Genomic DNA, 18,523 nt, shown 5'->3' with positions numbered 1-18,523 from the left:
GAAGCCATGCACTGCGATGGGGGTAGAGCTACACAATCCTGGAAGGAGCACTGAGACATCATCTCTCTCCAGATTGTTCTTCCCGCTGACAGTTCCTGTCCTTGGGAATGCATGGTTTGTTCCCTCGTTTGGCTGAAGCACATTTAATCGCTGTGTGAACTGGCCTCGCTCTTGTCAGTGAACCTGGGGTAGGGATTCTCCTGCGTACCCCTCCCTCCACTCCTATTCGACATTGCAGAAATAATCAGAATTTACATCTCAAGGTAGTTGTCATGGAATAAAAAAAAACAAAACCAAAACCCAACGGTGCAGATTTAAGCAGTTAACTGCCTGTTGGATCCTGATTTGAAAAATAGCCTAATGATTCAGACTGCAAATCAGGTCAAGAGGAGAACCAGACTTTGATTTCTAATAATGTTGTTTAACTAGAAGACATCTCAAGTTTTTTTCAATTAACATTGTTTTTGTATGGAATACTAATACTTAGACATTTCATAACATTTATATTAAAACTGGAAGTCTTCCTAACATTTTTACCATTACTTCAGTCCAGGTATTGCAAATAGGGATGGCATATTTTCTGAGAGAAATATATAAACAGCCATTTTTAGATTGGCTGGATTTTGCTTTTTTATGTTAAATGCATTATAACATTCCTATTATTTTGTTAAGTCTTTAAAACAAACTGTAAAAATCTTTGTAACAGATCTTTCTATGGGACTTTTTATTTAGACTATTAGGAAGAGTCTGGAACAGAAAGGTAAGATTAGGGACTTGAATGGAAATTAGCATATATATAGACCAGCTATCTTCAGCTTAATTGTGCAATTCTTAGGTCAAACTTAGTGTTAGTAGTTTTTAGGGAATAATGAATAAGCAAGAACTGCAGAACTTTGTCCATTTACCAATAGTGAGTCTTGAGCTTACAATAATGAGCCAAAATTTCTGAAGCCATGGAACTAGTGAATATACAGCCATAAGTGATGACTGCAATGCAGAAGGAGAAAACAAAATTCACTTTCAGGCACAGACACCAATTTATAGATATCATAATTATGTCTAATTTGTTTATTTAAATAAACACGTATTCCCATTTGGGCTTGTATATGTAAATTGGCCCCAAATGCTTCAAGTATACAGTAAAGCTTTGTTCACAACTTTAGAGGCTGATTTAAGGCTGCTTTGGAAATTTGGCTATATAGATTAACATTCCAACGTGTTTTTCAAATCACGGACATTTTAAAATTCTACGCCAGCTTAGAATTCCCAGGGCTCCAAGCAGTTTCCTTGTGGTTTCTAATTGGAAAACTCACAGAAAATCAGATTCTTTATCATAAAGGCAAAGATGCAATTTTTCTTAAAATTGAACATACAGGGCTTTGGAGAATCAGACCTACCTGTGCTGAGCTACATGTGAAATTCTTTCTGAAAGCTTCCATCATCTGCATAAAAATTGTATCTTTGTTAAACATCTGGAAATCCAAAAAGTGAAGAGATAAAGCATCTGACAAAATTCTGTCTTCCTTTAGACTGCGTAGATCTCTATCACAGTCTTCCCTGACACTTGGCTCGTGTTGGGTAAAGCACCATTTGGAACTAATCTTACAGAAAGGGCTGGGACCCCCCTACCCCGCCTCACACTTCAAAAGATCACCAGGTGTGAGATTGATCGTTGAGACAAAAAGAGGAGGAAAAGGAAGAAGAGGCATGACTGTCACACAACAGAGGAACCCAGCGTTATCATTATTACATCGAGGAATTTGAATGGCTTCTTATATTTGTTATTCAGACTGCCCGTGAAAGGGTATCCGCTATAATTCCATAGATCAAATAAATATGTTGATTATTTGAACTGTATTACGCCACATTGTAAGTGAAATGATGGAAATATCTTTTGATCTGAAATTTCAGAACCTTTCATGTGTTTTGATGGACTTTAGCTATTCTGACTGAAATTTTCTAAGCATTGTCCTCAGCTTGGGTTCTTCTGGAATGATTAAGGGGAAAAAGTGATTTCTGCGACTAAAATGAGTTGGTTTTGCCAAAATTTAATATTTTTCATATTTAACTTTATTTTGAGAGAATCATATCCCCTTCAAGAATGTGATGTTTTGTAAGACATTATCATGGGCTAATAAGTTGCTTTTTGAAACATGTCCTGTGAAAATCCACTCAGATTTGACCAGTTTATATCTTGTGGAAAAATTGCTGCTTATGCATGTAGTTGCCATGTTCATTTTCAGGTCCTGCTGCGTGACAATGAAGTAGTCGCAAACAACTCATTCAAATGCGATGCTCCTGGTTTTCTCATTAGATTACAATATGAATGAGGGAAATCCAGCAACTAGGATTCTTCAGCTTCTTCAACTAACTCTACAATAATTCAGCTCTGGCTTCTGTGGGTATGATAGGGAAAAGCTCACAATCATGTATCAAATATAAGGTGTAATGTCCTCTGAAAGAGCAACTGCGAGAACTGCCCTATTCTGTTCTAATCAGATATTATTTAAGAAACATATCATGAAATGCTAATTTTAAAAATCCTCATCTAAACATAAATTCTGAAATGCAGAGGCCTAAGGACAAAGTACGGAGCATTTATTGAATGGGAATGAACTACGGCATTCCAGGCTTTGCCCCTTGTGTTTGTTTTGAAGAACACTGCAAGGAGGTCTCTGTCTTAGATTCCCTGTTTATAAAATTGCAATAAACTTCCTTTTTTATTTTGATTGTAGTCTCTCTCTCTAATGTTGTTTAATGGTAGTTTCTCTCTTTATTGCTATTATAATGTTAGAGGAAAAAAACCCCACAAACAAACCACCTTTGATTGTTGTGTTTGGCCTGCTAGCATTTTCAGATTGTAGTTAAGTAGAAGTAATGGCTTTTAATTTGTGGTGTGTACATGCCTGGAGTTTGTAAATTAGTTCCACAAGATCTCTGAAAGACTCTTAATAAAAGTGAACTTGACAGTAGGCATAAATATGTTATACAGATATCCAGAAATTTTGAAAGTCAATTTATAGACCTCCTCAAAACTTTGGACTATAGCGATTTAATCCCATCCTCAATTAACAAGTTGAGTGGGCAGGAGCAGGGTCTGAGACCTGTTTAACTGGGCTCTTTGTTGTCAGGTTCCACTAGTTGTGCCTCACCTGCTCTCCAGTGGAAGGTTCCTGGTTGTTGGTTTCTATGTGTTATCTAGCTGCCCAACAGCCAGCCTCTCTTAGGCGGCCTTCTGATTCATTGACGACATCCCACACATTTCCTCCTTTAGTTGCTCTTTCCAGACAATTCCAGGTAACTCAGTTGCCAACTATCAGTTGAATCTTAACAGAAATTTGCCAGAGCTAACAGAAATATTTTGTCAAGCTTTTACCGAGCTTTTGCTTTCAGTTAGGTAGATGTCACTTATTCTGCAAACATCGTGATTTTGCCTCCGTATGTTGAAATGGACATGTCCCTTGACTAAATTTAAATTAGTTATTAGTCAAATAATTGAATGTGCTTATGGTGGTGAATGAAGCTTCTGCCTTGCCAATTTTTGGCATTATCAATTTCTGGGTATCCCAGTTGTCTGGTGCGTTATATGAGCATTGAAATATCTTGTATTCCTTGGCTTTCTAACACGCTGCTAGAAGTAGGAGTTGCAGTGTTTCTGTTCGTTTTTCATACCTATTTATCAACCCCATCTTTTCTTGAATTATAATGATTTAATCTTTTGCTAAGTGACCAGTAAGCTGGTTTTTAGACAAAGCTCTAAGAAGAACAAGGCTATAAACAAAATTTTAGCTTTTAAATCTATGTTGCTATTAAATTAAGCTTATTCCCCATCTACATTTACTCTTAAGAAGTTAAAACTAGTGCTACGTGGAAGAAGTGAGAGAACGCATTCTACTTTGGTACTAATAGCATGGCTAAACTATTCACTTAGTTCTGTATTTATTTTAACATTGTAGTCTGTAAATTGTCAATGATGTTAATTATTTTTATTGGCATATCATAAATCTGTTGGGTATTCCAAAGTGATCACAAATGCTTTCTTAGAATCTAGGAAGTTGATAATGAGTGATTTTTGGCTTTTGATGATCTCTGCAGTGATTACATAGGGTAAAAATCTGGTCAACATATGATCTTTAAACTTGAAATCCAACCTGCTATTGCATTCAAATGACATCTCTCTACAATACTTAATATGACAGTGCAAAGACTGTATTTCACTGAAGTACAATCTTTTGCCAATTGTTAAGTGAGTTGCCTGGGGATGCTTGCTTTGTTGTAAGTGCAATGTCATTTTTTCATTAATCTGGAAGCTGTTCCTGGTTCCATGTCTGTTGAAAAGTTTGGCAATTTTTATTGATGTCTCCTAAGCCTTGGAAACTTCCATGTTGAGTTTTTGGTTTTAAAATTTTCCTGGATTTTACCTTTTATTGTGGCTTGGGGGGGGGTTATATTTTTCTCTTAGGCTTTTTTTTTTTTTTTTTTTTAGTAGGAAATGCTTCATTTTAAATTTTATGCATGTATTTCTGTATTCAGAGTTCCTTCTATCCATTTCACGTATGCATTTAGCACATTCTTTTGATTGTTGGTCCAATTATTACAGTTTCAAAGTGTTCTGTCCCATAGTAAACGGGGTAGGGGAAAAACGAAACTGGGCCCGTCTTGCCAAGGAGCCGTTACCTTACCTGGTAGGTATCACAGTTTCATTTATTTAATGTCCAGTTCGTACTTCTCTATATGGCTATTCACTAAACCTGAATTTTGGCGCTGCAAAGCAGTCTAAGGTAAACTTAATTTTCCTTTGCTGAAATGAACACCTGGGACACCACTTGGGTGATTTATAAAAGGGATCTGAAATATTTTGGGTTTAGAGTTCCTGAAGAATTAAGAATAGCAACTGAATAAATGATGGTTGGCTAGGGGTACTGTCACTCTGTGGTGAGGTGAATTGTAACAGCTCAATAAGAGTAAGTTCTTGTAGCAATGCACTTCAGTTCACTTTGAACACTTTTAATAAAAGACAAGGAGCAAAATGATATATACAGAGAAGATTGTGGCAGGGTTCTCTTTTGTATTCCCTATCCTAAAGATCTAATTCAGATTTTATAAGGGGGAAAGAGAGCTTTTCTAAGAATACCTGAGCAAAATGAATTTAAGAAGGAAAAGAATAGCTCTGTGGCCAGTGGCAAAGTTAAAGGCAAAATTGGAAAAAGTTCTGAAACGGATGTATGTTCTATCTAGTTGATATTCTCAAATTTCAGTATGAATTTATGCTTACCTAACACTAAATAGCCACATAAGAGACACTGCTGCAGTCACACACTGCAGTCTCCACAGTGTAATTTCCCCCCCCATTTTAGTTAATGTAGGTCTTCAGGCGATAAAAGCAGATTTTTTTCCTATGAGTGCCTAGCTAACTGTAACCCTCTTCCATAACAAACAGAATTGCTGATCTTTTTCCTTTTATTCAAGTGTGAGTGACAGTTCAGAAAGTTGTGAAATTATCTATTCAAAGAGGGAAGTATGCTGAGGAATCTTCAAAATATGGCTCAATCTGCCATTAAAAAAATGGGGGGTTTAACATGTATTCGTGGACCCTCATTTTGGAAAAACAGTACAAAAATTACATTTTTTCCATAGGATTTCAGAGCACGGGTGTAAGAGAGTCCCTTTTGGGTTTAGAAGTGAACCTGACAGCATTTTTCCAGGATTGCATCATATGTTTCACTCACACTTTCACATCCTGCATTAAACCACATGCATGCACATCAACAAGACAAGATTGTAAAAGGAGTGTAACTGGGGAACTGTTTTCGTGATATTTGATAGGAGTAATTGCGGCCACTGCTGTTTCAAAGCAACTGCGGTTATACTATACTATGTCAACAAAAGTCACTTTTGCCATATGGAAACCTAATTACTTCAGAATGATCTGTTAGAAAGCACTTTTGAGATAGTCAGGCCATTTATACAAATCAGTAAAGAATATTTGGGCATGAAACCTTTCTTAAATAAGAGCGTTCACATGCTATATGTTGAACGTTACAGTGATGGTTTTGGAAATATTAAAAAAAAAAAAAGAGACTTCTATTTAAAAGGTGGTATGGAAAATTATTAGGTGATAAGAAAATATGAGTATTTCCCTGATTTTTGTGATAAACCTGATCACGCTATTGTTGAATGGAGAGGAGGTTTTTTTGCTGTTCTCTTCAGCAAGACCCTAATATTGTGGGAAATGGAATGAAATATAGAATGCTACGTTTCAGTGAGGTCATGGGACATGTGATGCCAGGGATATTTATCTGTGTAGTATTTGTTCCATAAAATGACTTAAGCTTCCCCCCCCCCCCCCTTCAATAATGTAGTATGTGGGGTTTTTTTCCCTTCTGTAGTCCAGGATGTGCTTTGGTTTTTGGTGTACATCACTTCTGAGTTGTTTAGGGCACCCATTAATCAGGCTTTTTTTTTTCTGTCACTATGAAATGAGAGAATATCACAAGTTTGATTAGTTAAGTGTGATAGGTCTGTACCTAGACTCTTATTATTTGTTGTCAGTAGCTGTTACTACAAAAATGTACTTCTAAAAGACACTGTAATCTTTATTATTTTATAAGAAATGTTGCGAGCTCAACGGATGTCAAAGCTGCACAGTGAAGCTAGGTTGACTGATGTGTTTAAAGGTCTGTCTTGGTTGTCAGGGTATAGAGGTGTAATTTATGGATAGTCCGTTACGTACATGAAGTTTGAGATGGTTTATTTGCTGACTCTGACTGCATAGATTTCTGACACATAAACCATCTGTTCTGAGTTGCTTTTCTTGAATGTGTTTCTATATTCAGTCATTACGATCTACCTAAATCAGAAGACATGAAATATTTAGAACCAGATTTATTCATGTGTTCTTAGTACTGGGGAGCAGCAGTGGCCCAGGGGAAAAACTAGAGTTTTCTGCCTTCCTGCCAGGCATTGCAATGCCTTCCCAACAGCCCCTTTTCAGAAAGGCAGTGTATGTTCTCCTGGCTATCTCCTTGCTTCTAGCTGGTTTTGTACTGCTGAGGGCATCTGTGCCAAGGAGCAGCTCCTGCTCCCCAGGACCTGTCTGCAGACTTGCTCGTGCCCTCTAGGCTCAGGGTTGAGAGGAGCGGATTGGTTGTGCCCACGCTGGGTCCGAATCTCCTCTGATTGCCAGATCGCAGCCACCAGCCATATAGCACAATATTTCTTTTTTTTTTTTTTTTTTTTCTGGTGTTTTTTTTTTCTTTCCCATTTCAGGTTTCCTGAAAGAATATGAGGGGTTTATCACAGACTTCCAGAACAGTGTTTAATACCCTTAGCATGACATGAAAGAATATAGGCTGGTTATTGGTTATTATTTCTTCTGGCTGGGCTTCATGGCTGGAGCTTCAGCCTCTACTGTAGCCTTGTGTCCAGCCTTGTCTTCTACTGTTTCTGATTTGTCTTCCTGGACAGACACTAGACCTGACTTGTCACCTCGTCTTCTCACAGGACAGTTGGCTAAAGCTGTTGTATCACCAGCACTGCCTTACTCGGGGGCTGTGGGACTGCACCGTTGCCAGCCAAGGCTGCCACCACCTGTGCTGGGGTCACCCTTGGCTCCTGGTTTATCTTCCCTCATGGAGCAGCCCAACTCTTGTTGCTCCCTGCCTGCTTCCCATCTTGCTTCATGCTGCTGTTAGCCAGTGGAACGTTGCTCGTTCCTCTTCTGCGCTGGAGGAAGTAAGGTCAGGTTAGACCTTTGCTTCAGAAATTATTTTGAAGAAGGAACTTCTTTAAGGTTTTTGCAATGTTTTATGTAAGATTTTAGTGGAAAACTGTGAAACAAAAGGCTTGTTTTGACAGCTTTTCTCCAAATGCAGGCTGGACTAGTTGACCTTCTTCCAGCAGGCTGCCAGAGAATATTGTGATTCCTTTTAACAGAAGTGAGTGCTCTTTTAAGACTGTTAGACTTGTCCAATTAAAATCTCCTGAGAAAGGATATGGGGGGGCAAAGATGGACAAATGCTGCATTACTTCTTCCTAAAGGCTGTAAGTCACAAAGGGAAATTCAACGTGTGAAGCAGTCTGTAGAGTATAATGAGAATTTGCCTCAGGATACAGATACTTATTGTTTCTTTGAAGAAATTAGTTTGATGTGAAAAGGATACTAGTCTAGAAATGTGTGTAGTGCTAATAACTTTTTTTAAAAAAAAAAAAAAAAAAGCTCTGGTCTGTGAGGAATGGAACACTTTTTTTACTTGTTTCTTTTTTTCCCTTCCCACCCCTTCCCCCCCCCCCCCCCTTTTTTTTTTTCCTTTTCTCCTCCAGAAGAATGGAGAGGGATTTAAAATACTGGTTAACAACTTCCTTGTGCTTTGATCTGTAAGGTTATTCCAGATCTAGAGCCCCTGGGAAGAATGCAGGTTTCATTGTTTTTTACTTTATACTTGATTTATTGAATAGCCAAATATCCTTTCCTACTTTCTTCATTCTTCTTCTCCCTAATTCCAGGATGGTCCAGGAGGATATGTGGTGTGTCTGACACAAGGTTTACTTGGATTTTTCTTTAAAATACCACGTAAAACTGGCCAGTGTTTTCTGAGAATACAATATAGAAAAGTATTAATAGCTCCTTTCAAATATTTAGAAACATAAGCATCATTTTTGCAAAACAAGGAAATAAATGTAAAAAAGTGCAATTGGAATAAGAAGCACAGGGGAATGAGAGCTAGATGGTGATCTGAGGAATAGGCCAAAGCCACGTGTATATGCTTAAAGCAATTCATAAGCTCCCGTTGACATACTGATGGAATAAGTAGAATGGTGTTTAACCTTGTAGCCGTTCTACTTGCCATTTATTCGGTTTATCAGGTATATAGAGGTGAGTAGTTCTGTGCACGTAGATGTATTCTGCAGTTACATAGCTGCTATCATATATCTAATATAAAATCATATATAAACTCTTTCTAAACTTTCTTTAAATACTGACATTAGTATACTACCAGCAGCTGTTGTAAGGGGAAGCGTACGCCTATATATTCCCCCCTCCCCCCCCCCCCCCATTTCCAAGAATTATTTTGGACTGTTAAAAATCTATGTTCCTAGATCTATGTCCACAAAAATCTGTTCCTAGATCTATGTCCACAATTTTGGACATAGATCTAGGAACTAGTGGAGACACCATTTTCAGTTTTCCACCTCTTAGCTCACTTGCCATTGAGTAACTGCTGACTCCAGAACAGAAGCAAATATTTCATAAATCAGTGTAGTAGAAAAGCAGCACATTCAAATTGACGTGGAGTCTGAATTCCTCCATGGTTTAGAGATTTCTGAAGTTACGTAGTAACAATGTTTCATTCTGTCTTCATTTGCCCTGGATGACAGCTATTTTTCATTTGAGGAAAAGAAACCTTAAATGAGACCTAAATGCTAAAGTATTCTTTGTATGTGTCTCAGTAAATGTGCCAATACAAGCAAAAAGCTTGCTGTGGTAATTCCTCCGTTTGGTTCAGATATTGATATGCTATATCAGTAGCATCCCCTCTGCTATCGAAATCATGTAAATGGATCTACTCGGGTACAACAGGAGCCTGGTTCTGTGTTAGATCTTGATCTTGTAGCTACTAGGTTACGTTCCTGTGCTGTGGATAGGGGGCTTCCATGTGTTGTTGAATGGGAGACAGTGGCCTTGCTGAAGTGCTTATGGTCTTTAGGCCTCAAGACGGATCGCTTTACACTGTAATTCCCTCTTAATGTAGACCTGAAACTAACTCACCCTGAACTTTGGGAAAGTTCACTTCCTAGCTTCAAGTCTGTCTACATAATTTTATTTTTTTTTAATTCAGTGACCTGGACCAAACACTAAATCCCAAAATTGTAGTTGCTAACATTCCTAATATTCCAAAGAAGTTACTAATATTGATTCGGCTCTGAATATCACATCACGCAGCCTATCAGGATGCTTTCGAAAAGACCGTGGTTGACAACTTCATGCTGTTAAATTCACTTTTCATTCTTCTTTCCTTGTCTGTTAAAGAATTCCAAGCAAATATGTTGGTAGCAGTCACCCATTTATTCAAAATCTGCGTATTGATTTCACAATACCTAAGTATTATGCTAGCATATATCATTTATCTAAATAGAGAACTTCTCTTTTTCAGACCTTACCAGTACGGAAGATTCCATGCAAAGCCAATGCTCCTTCGGGATCTTTTTTTGCACGGGACAACACAGCAAATTTCTTAGCCTGGTGCAGAGATGTAGGGGTGGATGATACCTGTCTGTTTGAATCGGAAGGTTTGGGTATGTATTTGTTTATGTAGTAATTGTAAATAACTTTTGTGTTTTGCCTTGAAAGACAGAATGGCTCTCTTAATAGATCCTGACTCCAAATCTGACCTCTGACCGTGTTAATTCTGCCCCTTATCTGAAGCATGAATAAATAAAGTACACATCACTTAAATTCATTTAAGTCAATTTTAAGAGGAGCTTAAATGAGACAAAAATCTTGCTATGATTTTTTGCACGCAGATGGCTTTTCACCCTACACACTGTTTCGATCGTGGAATGCTCTCCTGTAGTTTGATGTGTAAGATGGTGCTTTTCTGTTTTGGGAGAGTAGGATGCTAGTGCATGCTGCGTTTTGGCTGCAGATATTTAGCTATTTGTGCAGATGCAGTGGGTTGCTCAGGAGGCAAGAAAATATGACATTTTTCACTGCATCCTAAACTGCCCTTCTTTGCAGCTGATTCCCTTGTGCAGCTCTGGACAAAAATTATCCAAGATTAGTGCTTCAGGGTGTTCCATCAAAAGACTTGAACTGCTTAGGAAATCACCTTTCCAATAGTACATATTCTTCATTATTTTAATTCTCCTCTCTTCAAAGGAAAACTTAGGAATCTTACCTCGAGAGTTTGTTTCAGATAAATATCATGAAATGAAGAGAAACAAATGTTTGGTTGTTATATAAACTCAGATAAGAGTGTGAAGGAGTTGTGATGATAGACAGCTCAGTTTCTATGGAAGACAAATGAACCTGCTGAACTGAATCAAGAAGCTTCTTTGTTCTGCTGCTCAAAAGGTCTTTGACTGCCCAGCTGAAGCTCTTATCTGTGTTGCAACTGATCTATTCCCCTTCTGTTGCAGTCTTGCTCTTCTAGCAAAACTATTTCTGAAACTTTTTTTTAAATTTGACTGTTCTTTTATCCTGTGAGATTTTTTAATTAAATTATTTTATATCTTCAGGAAAAGATGCTTGGCAGAGAAGAAATTAGTATCACAAAGGTGACAAATAGTAAGGAGGAGATAGGTATTGTCTCTGTTTTGTTAATTAAATCCTCAAGATGAAATTTTTATTAGATGTGGTGAGTCAGGTGGAAGATGAACAATAATTTTATTTCTAAAGATTTGAGATGATGGAGAAGTTGGACATGGCCTAGGACAAAGAAACTTGCAAACATGAGAAGGAAGGAGACACAGAGCTCCAAGCAGAACAACCTGTGGTTAATCCAGCACAGAAATGAATTACTTTGTACTGCATTGTTCCAATAGTAGGTTAACTGGGAAATAGAGAACGTGTTTATAAGGAATTTTCTTGTGTGTTGTTAAGAAACCAGATCTTGTTTAGAGATTGAATTGGCAGAGCTGCAATACCGACATTCCCCAGATAAGTTAATTTTTACACGTACGCTGTGCTTTGCCTGCCACAGTATAACTGAGTGCAAACGCACCTCGCAAGTTGATCTTCAAGATAACTTCCGCTCTCACAAAACAGAAGTGAAATATGCCCAGCTACACAGTGCACAAAACAAGTGTGGCTGTATTAGATTTATCTGATTAGCGACTGGTTTTCTTCACTGATTGAAAACTAGGTTCAGGTTTTTTCCTTCTCTGATTGTTATTGTTTGTAGAATGCACATGTTGACAAGACAGGGTGCTGGAAGTAGGTCAAAATATTATGAAGTCCTAATCCTATTTTTCTGAACTTGAGAGTGGGATAGTGACCATGCTATTTCTAAAAATGATAAAAATAGAAACTACTATTGTCCCTCTGTTTGAGCTAGAACTCTTAAAAGGTTTGATTTCATTTGAGGTTTTTCAAACACATTAGAAATAACGATGAATGGTAAGAGTTGCCAATCTAAAGCCTTTATGTTCCTCTCTCTCTCCCCCACAAATCACGTCTCCACTGCATAGGAAATAAAAATTCAGCAAAGGTAAGTAATGTCAAAGGTTGCACTCAAAGTGGTGAGAAACACGTGTGAATGACATCACAGTGTTTGCACTGCCTTGTGGAAGTCTGCTGTATTTTTGGTAATAAATAATTGTGGTGAAATGATGGTTACAGAGATAACTGGGTTTTGTGTTTTCTTGTGTTTTGTTTTTTTTTTTTTTCCCCATGGTTAATAAACTGTATCAATGTGTAAATTGCTAGTGATAAAGCAAGTATTTTCTCTCTATATTCAGGAGCCTTACTATGTTAATGTCCTTAATTGATTTGATTTTTATCCTCCTTATTTACTGTATTCTGCCTGCCTTATTGTATGTAAATATTGTATTATTTAATTAGATGCATATAGGGACATTTTCTTCATGCCATTGTATCACAAAAAAACATTCCCGAGGCCTTTTTCTGGCAATTTTCTGTTCTGACATTTTAAGAGTAATTTTGAAGACTTATTGCACCAAAACATTTGAAATATGGATTTATGACACTACTGCTTAAAAAAAAAAAAGTCCCATGTCTATTCGGAGATCAGCAAAATTAGATAGATACTAGCTAAGAAATATTAATTGCTATTGTTTCTAATTGCTTAAGAATATATTCTCACCCTGATGAGTTCTGAAATCTTTGAAATAATGCAAGTATAACTGCACACTCATTGTAACGCGTTGTATTATAACTGCATCCTTGTTGGGATGGAATCATGTCAAGTAGACACTATAACAGCTAGGTGCGGTCCGTGCCCGAGGAGCTTGCAGGCAAGTGATGCTAATGCGAATCTTAATATTCCTAGAAGGTTGTTTCTGCAAAGTGTTAACATTCTAGGGCTGATCCAGACGAGCAGGTGAGTAGACCTACTCATGTTGCTTTGTGTCCTTGTCCAACACTTGTGGACTGATTTAGTAATTTGTTTAAATAATTAAAGTTGAGCTCAGGTTCAAATGCTTTATTGGATTTGGGCTATCGAGTTAGGCTGAACAAGAAAACAGGATCAAAGTCTTTCTTCAAAATAAATATAAGGGAAAAAATTGTAATTTGTTACGCTGATAGATATGATTATGCCTTCCAATCCATAGAGTTACTTTAAAGACCCTTGAAAGACATCAGTAGGGAGCTCAAAAGTTTGAAGACAATGCACTTGTACTACCAACCTGTAGTCAGTCTATAATATGATGTATTTTGTCTTGCTGAACGTTATGACGCTTTAAGGTAGTTTAAAATACAAACAAATTGGAAATACAGCTTTCTGTAAAGATTTATAATACAGCCAGAGCTGACTGGTAGCAATCTATAAGTATTTTGCCATTTGCACTAATGCAGAGACATGGCAGAAAAGTCTCAGAGTTAACGCCTCTGCAAAGAAAAGGGGAATGCTGCGCTTGTTGTATGAGCTGCAGAAAAACCATGAGCGTCTGTAACAACTATAGCAACACACTGTGTAGGGATCATTTTGAATGCTGCAAGATAGAGGGAGACTCTGCATGCTCCCTGCACTCATTGACCCATTTAGCATGCTTTTCATAATTGTTTTTATGGTTAGTGTATTTAAAGAAGGAGGAGTTCACTTTGTTGATACCAAAAGCTATGATCCGTAGTCCAAAATTTCATCATCTGGGCAAATCTTGATATACACTGGCTTTGAATGGGGTTCTTAGATATTTCATAGGTCAAAATTTGTCCCATATCTAGGAGCTGGAACATAATACACTAACTCTTTCAATCTAAGAAAAGTAATACTGTCTGTAACTCCTCTGTTCCCATGTGATGTATATTTTGTAAGTGCCTCTTTGTAGATTTTAGGGCAGCAGATCCACACAACTATGGTAATTCAATTTATGGAAGCATTCTTGATGGAGGTATTTGTAATTATGGTGTTCAAGGCTGAAGAGTGTAATACTTGAAGAAAACTCTTCTTGGCCAAATAGTGAGAATGGTAAGATTTTCTATGATTGCTTTAGTTAAGTGAACTATAAAGCTTAAGTTATGAACTCTTTGTTGGTAACAGTGTTGTTGGATGATTATAGGATTTGGAACCAATGAGTGTTCTGCATCTCTTCTATGATAAAGACTCTACCCGACAAGAAAAGGGTTTGCCACCAAGTGTGCCAGCATGCTAATGTGTGTTGCTTGTTTTGGGAATTGCTGGATGATTTTACTGTTTTAATGTTTTGTGCTTGAATATTCTGTAACCGTGCGTGTGTACACACAATATGTGACATGGCCTTCTTTTGAAGCAACTTGTTGATTATAGAGTTTAATGGACAGGTTCCTTAAACAAAGGCATCTGGTGTTTTAGTGGAAAGAATAGACTTGAACACAAATACCTCTGATCTCTATTCTAATGTTGGTCTTTTAAAGTTTTTTTTTTAAAAAACACTCAAATGTTGATTGCTTAAAAATATTTTATGCATAAGGGCAAAGGATTTTTTTTTTAATTAACTCTAGTTTATCTAATTTCGTATTTACAAGATGGAAGTATTTTGACCAGTCTTTCACAGTGACACATCTACGGCTTGTAATAGCATATTAAATTTTCCATGTAGTTGCATCAGAATAAGGCTTTGTCCTGTCTTTCACAACATTTTACTAAACTCATACTATTGTTGAATATGTCTCGTTTTGAGGACTATAGAAGCATCCTGGACACTGTGTTATTACCATTGGATCAGCATCTTAAATTAATGAATTCTAGTAAATTATTAGTGTTTAGATCATCTACTGTGTTCATTCTAGATTAATTCTTTACTATCCAGAGATCTACTGCTTGAAACGTTAATTGTTTTGAGACTTCCAAAGGTGATAATGCTGAAATGGGAGGCAGGGAACACAACTCCTTGAATTAAGTATGTCATAGTATAACGCTTTGATGCAGAAGCAAGGATATGGTTGGGTAAGTTGAACGGAGTAAGTGTTGTCAAAGCAATGTTTAAAAAAAAAAAAAAAATCAGAAAAAAAATATCAGAAGAAAAAGTATTGAAGGATAAAGTGAAAGACAATAGGAAGAAGGATCAAAGGATCAACTTTTTGAAAAAACTTCCTAAAATATGTGTGAATTCTGAAATTCTAATGGCAATTGGAAGCCTATGATAATAAATACTAAACTCCTTTGGAAAATCTTTCTTTGCTTCTAGTGAGCTAAAAAGTGCTTTAGAAGCAGAAATCATATTCACTGTTTTGATTCTGCTATGCCTGAGACCTTAAAAAAACAAAAACAAAAAACCAAAAAAGTTTGTTTAGAGGAAACAGTGGCTCTACTAAAAATGGTTTCTAAAAGTGTTAGGAGCCAAGGCCTGAAACTTGGCAGGGAGGTGCAAGATGTTTGTTCCTGTACAGTGGTTGGGCATTTTGCTAATTTTAAAAAAATCCAACAAACAAGCAAACCAAAAAATATCAAACCGCAAACAAAACAAAAACTCCTCACCTCTGTTACTGTGAACGCTCTGGGTTTAAACATGCCCAGCAAGCACATGGCGTCCATGTGCAGGGTGTACTCTGTCCCCTCACAGCCCCAGGGGCTGAGCAGCACTGAAAGCAGAGGCTGTTCCTCCTCGGCTCTCCCTGCTTCTCCTGGTAGCATCCAGGCACCACGGAAGGGAGTGGTCGAGGACGTAGAAGTGTGATGAACAACAGGTAGGAAAGAAATGAAGTACAAGGAAGGAGAACAAGAGGTGAGTGATCGGGAGAGGAGGACCTGTAAAAGGAGAAAGGGGCAGCAACAAGATGGAAGCAGCATGGAAAGAGAAGTTATAGCCAGAGAGGAGCAGGGATAAAAGCTTGCTAGGAGCTGAAAATGAAGTCTGGTTGAAAAAGAGTGACTGGAAGTGGCTTGAAAAGATGCAGGCAATGAGGAAAGCAGATAGGAAATGAACGAGATGGAAAGCAAAAGGGTCTGTAACTGTCAGGGCACCTAAAATAAGCTGGGCTTGTACGCGCTATTTTTAAATCTTCACATTGCTTTCTTGTCAAGCAAATATCATCGGTGAGATTCTCTGGCAAGGTGGATATTTCCATTCATCTTATGCAGTAGATCTGTGTAGCGCATGTGTCTTCTACATTTACAAATTGCTACTTGCTTATAGTCACCTACTCAGATGATTCTCCTTGCTAATGTTTGATAGCAGAGGACTGGCCAATGATTCTCCCAGAATATTGTTTTCTTCCATATACGAAAGCATGAAAAATTACAGGAAATTGCATCTAAAAATTGTATTAATGTTGCAAAGTGCAGTACTTGGGCTATCATTAAAGCTGGCTGTACTGTGTTAGTTAAAGTATTTAACTGTTGTGATACACCTATCAACTTTTCATATGGTCATGGGCTACTTTTTCCTCTAGAAGAGCTGTGTTCTCTCTAGGATGGCCCTTGCTCTGCCAACATCTTGGTATGGTATGGTTCATGACATGAAGGAAACTCTTATTGGTATGTTATTTTCTCCTCACACGCCTCATTTGTTGCAAAAATCTGAAGATGCTTGGAGAATGATGGAAGATGCTGAAGGATAGTATTTTGATGTTGTTACTGAATGGCATTGGAAGAAGTGACTGTGGCTCTATCGCGTAGCTCCCATATGCAGCGAGAGGATCCAGATCAGACTTTGTAATGGGATGACTAGTTGTATTGGCTTTGTTTTCATATGAAATGTACTGTTAGGAAACTCAACAGTACTCTGGAGATCAGGTAGTAAGTATTTTAAGACGGCACCTACAAAAGCGTGCTTTTTTTGTATCTTATGTTTATACCTTAATTCCATGTACAAGATGGGCATAGTGATACTATTTATCTCATAGAAGCGTTAGCAAAATCTTCATTTTTGCTTTTTCTTTGAATTCTTCATAGCACACAGTAGCATTGTTGTGGAAATGAATTGCACTGTGTTGAGCGTAGACTTGAAATGATGTTCAGTGAATTATGTATATGGCTGTAGATAGAATGAAGACAGCTTCTAAGAATAATTTTTCAGCTTCCAGTACTTACAGTGTCTAACTGCGTATAAATTGCCCCAATTACAGAAAATGTGTTGCTTAGCAAATGTCTGTTTGCCATGTAGGATATCTGGGATTAAGTAACTTGTCAGGTCAAAAGCTTGAGGTGGCGCCTATTACTGAAATGCAACTATTAATATAGATTACAGTAAGTAATTCAGGAAATGGTGGATGTAGTTCCCACAGGATACAACAGAATACCATGGGTGTAGAGGGGTTACATTTCAACCTGAGCTTATAACCAATCACGTCAAAATGAATTACCTGTAGTCCTCCAATAATACTTATTACCATCTATATATGTAAAATTACGTGTTTATAAACTGTGTACGTATATGTAATGCAGTTAGCTGGGAACTGCAGCACAGTCAGAAATTAAATGTGAATTTAAATTACAGTACAGTGAGAATTTAAATGTGAATTATGACAGCTTCTACAGATTTTCCTTTTTTAGTGGCATACTTACTTAAAATTATGAAATAAGTTATTTCCATGCTGTGTAGTGCCTCTGAAATAGTTTTTGCCATCTCTTCTATCTGATGTCTTGAAGTGCTTCAAAAAATAGTGATTAACTCAACTTCTATAAGTAAAACTAAGAAAGGAAGTGTAAAAAATGTTTTTTCTTTCTGTTGTCTAGATGGAAAAAAGCATAACGGTAGCTTTTTTCAGAAAGCTTAGGAGGCAGCCTTTTGAATGTGACAATAAATATCAAGTTCAGTTATTGTGGAATAGCACCAGACAAATAGTATCTCCAAATAAGTACTCAGAAGTCCAGACAGTTGAAAGTGCTATTCGTTCCAGAAGGCGATGGTGGTGTTTGCTCGCTCAAGGTGTTACACTGGATGTTTGGGACCAAGATAAGTGTGAAAATGCAGTCGTGTGTCTCTGTGACTTTTGCTGTAAGTCCTGGACAGTCTCTTGCAAGGTGATAGTCCATTAACCAGAAAAAATGAGAATTTTGCTTGAGAATCTAAATTATTTCCAGTCTTGCAGTATACAAAAAATAACACTTGTTTGTCTCCAAAGTTCTCAAATACGTATGCTGGTATAGTCCTCAGGAATGCTAACATTTCCTTGTTAGAAGTGCTGTGTCACCATCGTCTTATCAGATGACCAGATGTTTGCTCTTGTGGTTGGTTATTGCCTGCACAACTCTTCATCTTCTAACAATGGTTTCACTGTGCCACATTGTTCAATGTGAAATGCATGAAATGTGTCTAGATTATGTCGAGTCAGATTTGCTAAAGGACTTTGAGTTTTGTTTGGGTAGAAAAGCTCTAAGCATTAACAGAAAAAGCATTTTATCTCTCTTAATCAAATGCT

The 18,523-nt window shown here is 37.4% G+C and overlaps 1 protein-coding gene across 4 annotated transcripts in view; it reads left to right on the top strand.

Annotated features, from left to right (window-relative positions):
• GAS2 (growth arrest specific 2) overlaps positions 1–18,523 on the top strand; it is a 96,739-nt gene that overhangs the window by 27,213 nt on the left and 51,003 nt on the right. For all 4 annotated transcript variants that reach the window (XM_075755339.1, XM_075755337.1, XM_075755338.1 and 1 more), the window contains exon 4: positions 10,155–10,296. In XM_075755339.1, the coding sequence (XP_075611454.1) occupies positions 10,155–10,296 (142 nt within the window). The remainder of the gene's footprint in view (positions 1–10,154; positions 10,297–18,523) is intronic.

Source organism: Balearica regulorum, chromosome 5 (genome assembly GCF_011004875.1).
Source record: "Balearica regulorum gibbericeps isolate bBalReg1 chromosome 5, bBalReg1.pri, whole genome shotgun sequence".
Classification (NCBI taxonomy): domain Eukaryota; kingdom Metazoa; phylum Chordata; class Aves; order Gruiformes; family Gruidae; genus Balearica; species Balearica regulorum.
Note: the sequence above shows the minus strand (reverse complement) of the source record. Positions and strands in the feature narration are given on the sequence as shown.